Genomic DNA, 4,491 nt, shown 5'->3' on the forward strand with positions numbered 1-4,491 from the left:
AAATAATAGATATTGCCAAAATAAATGCATTAAGCATATCAAAAGTGTTTACAACCTAAATCAATTGAACTTGGAGCATAACACTTACATAACTTTTATGCATACACTTGTGATCATTTATATCTAATGGAGACGACATCACGAATACTTGTATCATTTCATGTTATTGTCCCTAACCCCCAAATGAAACAAATGATCTCCCTATTTTCATTTAACACAAAACAAAAGTTTGAAAATTAGCAATGTACAGAAGGTGATAAAACTTGATAATTATTCTAATGTTTTTTGTAAGTTTCGTATATTGGGTAGATGAAGGTTTAATTGTTTTCTCCAAATACATGCAAGTTTGAATCCTACTGCATGCTTCCAGAATTATATCAAGATAATATAGAAAACAACAAGAACTCAACATAAAAATCATTTTAGAAAACTAGGTACAGCGCCTAAAATTGCTTTTCATTATTAGTCCATATTTTAATTCAAAATTTAAGCAAATATTCGAAGTGCTGCGGACAAAGATCTGGATTATATCTTTAATTAAGACCCTTTTCCCGATGTAAAGATTTTATATTTGAGAAAAATATTACACAGTGTTTGCCTAGATTATAACAATTAGGCTAAATTTAAATTATTCCACCTATCTTTGCATACAGATCAAGAATAAGATAAAGACAAAGCAATGGACAGATATTACCTCAGAATAGTCTGTGCATAATAGCATTGACAAAAACTCAAAATCTCACTTAGAAATTGTCACAGTCATAGTGTCAGATCTAAAGTACTAGTCGCCATTCTTGCGTGCTTTCTGTCCTTTTCCGTCGAGGATGAAGAGAACAAGGACAGAGATAAGCTGGTATATACTGCATCATTCTTCGAACTTGAATGATTACTCCCATTGACGTCGTGTGTCGATTCTAGTGATAAATTTAGAGCAAGATTCACCTCTGAAATCTTTCTTTTCAATGGACATGTACCTTCTTGATCCACCAATGCTGTCTTTTCGCTTCGAGGGAAAGAGGTTTGAAAATGGTTTATGCCTTCATGGCCTTTATCTTGCGATTTGCTACTGAGATTTGGGTTTGTTAAGCTAATTCCAACTTGATTTTGCCAAAAAAGGTTATTTGGGAATACTCTTTCTTGCTTATTCATGTGAAAATCAGAACCCTGTATATATCCCTTGTGATTTCTTCTAAAAATCCTCTCAAAAACTGATCCGTACAATCCATTTTCTGTTATACTACTTGATGCGTTGTGAGAAGGACTATAAACAGAATTGGCACGGTGACTCCAAACGGCATCTCCATAGCTTTTTAACAAGATAACAATGAAATTAGGGCTTGCAAAATTTAAAAAGGAGAAAGAAAAAAATCCATATTCCGTATGAAATTTACCATTTATACATACCGTAAATTTGAAATACGTGTTTGATTATAAGTTTGCATCATAGGAAGCCGACGAAGGTTATAAATACGATGATCTCCACCATCAAGAAGAAGCCGCTGCCCCGAAATAACTGCAGATTATGAAATTTCCGGCAAAAATTAGAAAGAGGTTCACTAGAAACCCTAGTTTTATATTATGTATAGATGACAAAATTTCGTACCCTGATTAGGGTCATCTATCTTCTTGCTTCTATACATCTGATCAGATAACATCAATCCAAAGATGCAGTTGTAAAATTAAATTGAATCTAAAGAAAAATAAAGTTGAAAAATGCTGATAATTAATTGGATTAATTGTCAAATTATAATGACCTGAAGATGGCTCTTGACATGAGCAATGCTAAGGCCTTTATTGTTCATCAATTGAAGAACCAACTTTGGAGTTGCTTCTGCACCAATATTAATGAGTAAATTAAAACATATAAAGAACATTAATTTGTGGGAAATATTAGAAAATTAATTAATTAGGTTAAGAAAATTTGAAGGACTCACTTTCTTGTCCTCCTAGTCTCTCAACTGCATGAACAAAGCAAAGGTGGAGCTCTGGTGTCCACCGAAGGCGGGGTGTTTTCGATCGATTGTATGGTCTTATAGATCCAGAATTGGTCTTTTTCCTATTCTCTTCAACTGTGCTGTTGCTTGAGCTGTTTCCATACATGGGTTCGCCTTCATTTGCGGTTTCATCTATCTCATCTTCATCTTCAATCCGGTTTTTCAGGCTGCTTGTGTTGGAATTTTCCATGCTGGATCAAACTCGTGTCCTCTCTTGATCAATTAATCTCTTGCCGTTTGCACTCAGAAGAAAATAGTTCTGTCTGTAAAAATTGTTTGAAGGATTCTGGTTGTCACCAACATTGTGAAATGATGTGATCTGGTCTTACCTTTAGCTTAGAGTACATATTAGATGGAGATTTATTCTTAACAGGAGAGGAGAATAACACTTGCAGAGAGTTGTTAGAATTGGGAATGAAAAATCCTTGTTTGCGAATACAAGTTAGTCCTCCCCCNAGAATCACAAGAAAGAAAACAATTGACAATGGATACAAATGTCATGACACATAAACTCGTTCTATAATTGAGAGACCATATATGTTGTTGTGTTTTATGTTGTAATTGGCGACTCTATGAACAAAAAATGCTATATTGAATATGTGTAGAAGTCAAAGAGTTAGTAGTAATATCGTATAATTGGATAAGGTAACTTAGGGTTACAGAACGAGTTTGGAATAAGGAAGAAAAAATGCCGCATTTTCACTCGCCTCTCTCCAAGACACTGCTCGAGCAACAAAAATAGAATGGACTTCACTAGCCTTTTGTCAAGATTTTGCACGAGCGAAACATTGTCGCTCACTTTTCGTTGGAGTATCGCTCGAGTGACGGAATTATTCAACCAACCCTAATTTACGATTTTAGAAAGTTTTACACAGCCTATAATGCCTAAACATCCCCATAAATACCTAAGCCTTGCACAATTTTCTCGATGCTTGTTCTTTGTGCCTTTATTTCATATCATATTCATGTTCATAACATCCTTTGATGACCCAAAAACACATTCAACTCAGGATTCAAATAATTCATTCTTGAGATCCTACAACCACATATTGGGAAGAATATCGAAGTTCCAGAATCCAAAACACCCACTTGCTTTGTGCAATAAGGAAGGAATGTACATTCTCAATTGTAACTTCAGATGTTGTTGAAGATTAAAGAAGTCTACAAGCGCATGAATAAGAACAAGAATAGGTGATTCTTTGGTATCCACTTGGAAGAGACGATTGTACAAGATCGGGAAGCTGGAGGAAACAACAGTAGCTTCGAGATTATAGGAAATAGACTGAAAAGTCGAGTGGAGTTGACTAGACAGCATCTAACTATAACAATCATTATCTATTGTGGATGTAACTGGCTTGGTCCAAAAGTTTTTACCCACTTGGGTTTTCTCCGTCATCATATTGGTGTTATTGATTGTTTCCATATTACAAACTGTGGTATACAAATATAAGGAATTGGACTTGTATGATTAACTATCTAAAAACTATTAAAAAGTGACTTGTTGCTTTTTATTAGAATAATTCCACATGTAAGGTCAAACTAAATCAACTAAGTAATAATTTTCATATATCATTATACATTTTAGTTTGACAGACCTAATGATTCTTTGATCTTTACGTATGAATGCGATAGTACCATTAGAATTTGCACTGTATTTGTGTGTGTATGTGGTAGGGGTGGTCTAAGGGAGAAAGGAAAAACTCTTCATGTCAAGAACCAAGAATTTGACCAAGTTGATGGCACATTTGTCTAAGAAATAATTAGGGATAAAAATTTGAATTTTGTTGGTCAGATTGGATTCTTTACTGATCAAGTAAGTCATTTGACCAAGTTGATGACACATTTGTCTGAGAATTGTTCTCTCACTAGGCAATTTTGGATAAAGAAAAGCGATCTGTAAAACTGTGAAGTAGATCACTGTGCTCTTAAAGTTAAGAGCACTCATATACCTAACTGATTAGGTAATTCTGATGCATGCTTGTTCTTTATTATTATGAGTCATTAATTTGTGCATGCATCACATCTATTTGTTTGTCGTTTAGGTAATTGTTTCTCGCACGTGCATTTTCGTTTTGTTTGCATTAGTAAATGTACTTTTTTGTTTTGTTTTGTGTGTAGCGCATTCATATCTTAAAAATAAAAAGAAAAAAAAATTTGAAAAACAAAAAAATGGAGGGAGATGGAAATTTTTACTACAGCATGATATATAACATTCTTGAACTTGTGTGTTGCGATCATGTATAAGCATAATTGATGAGATGTAGCATATTTTCCATTACTTGCTTAGATTGCTATGGAGTATTTAGTATAGGTATTTTCATGTACCATCTGTACTACACACACTATAATATTGTAAGTGAGATTTAACCGCATGTGTGAGATTTGGGATAGTAGTCACTTATTAGTAAGGTGACTTTGAACATGAATTGACCAAATTTGTTAGAACTAAACTCAACTATATCTTCTCATAATAATAAGTTCAATATCTTATGTTATT

The 4,491-nt window shown here is 33.8% G+C and overlaps 1 protein-coding gene across 1 annotated transcript; it reads right to left on the reverse strand.

The window, feature by feature from the left end:
- Positions 1-546: 546 nt before the first annotated feature.
- On the reverse strand, positions 547-2,390 carry LOC111386139. The gene is made up of 5 exons (XM_023010592.1): positions 1,935-2,390; positions 1,755-1,831; positions 1,604-1,640; positions 1,405-1,513; positions 547-1,306 (listed from the first exon to the last, which is right to left on the reverse strand). Exons 1-5 carry the CDS (start codon positions 2,182-2,184, stop codon positions 760-762), a joined length of 1,020 nt encoding a protein of 339 aa, XP_022866360.1. The 5' UTR covers positions 2,185-2,390; the 3' UTR covers positions 547-759.
- Positions 2,391-4,491: the final 2,101 nt, after the last annotated feature.

The sequence above is a fragment of the Olea europaea genome, unplaced genomic scaffold, assembly GCF_002742605.1.
Source record: "Olea europaea var. sylvestris unplaced genomic scaffold, O_europaea_v1 scaffold343, whole genome shotgun sequence".
NCBI lineage: Eukaryota > Viridiplantae > Streptophyta > Magnoliopsida > Lamiales > Oleaceae > Olea > Olea europaea.

What these genes read in the sequence shown, in the direction of transcription:
- LOC111386139 (XM_023010592.1), bottom strand. Translation starts at nt 2,184, where the DNA reads ATGGAAAATTCCAACACAAGCAGCCTGAAAAACCGGATTGAAGATGAA. An exon ending in GAGACTAGGAGGACAAGAAA is followed by an intron (nt 1,832 to 1,934) that starts GTGAGTCCTTCA and finishes ATATTGGTGCAG; the next exon opens with AAGCAACTCCAAAGTTGGTT. An exon ending in ATGTCAAGAGCCATCTTCAG is followed by an intron (nt 1,641 to 1,754) that starts GTCATTATAATT and finishes TTATCTGATCAG; the next exon opens with ATGTATAGAAGCAAGAAGAT.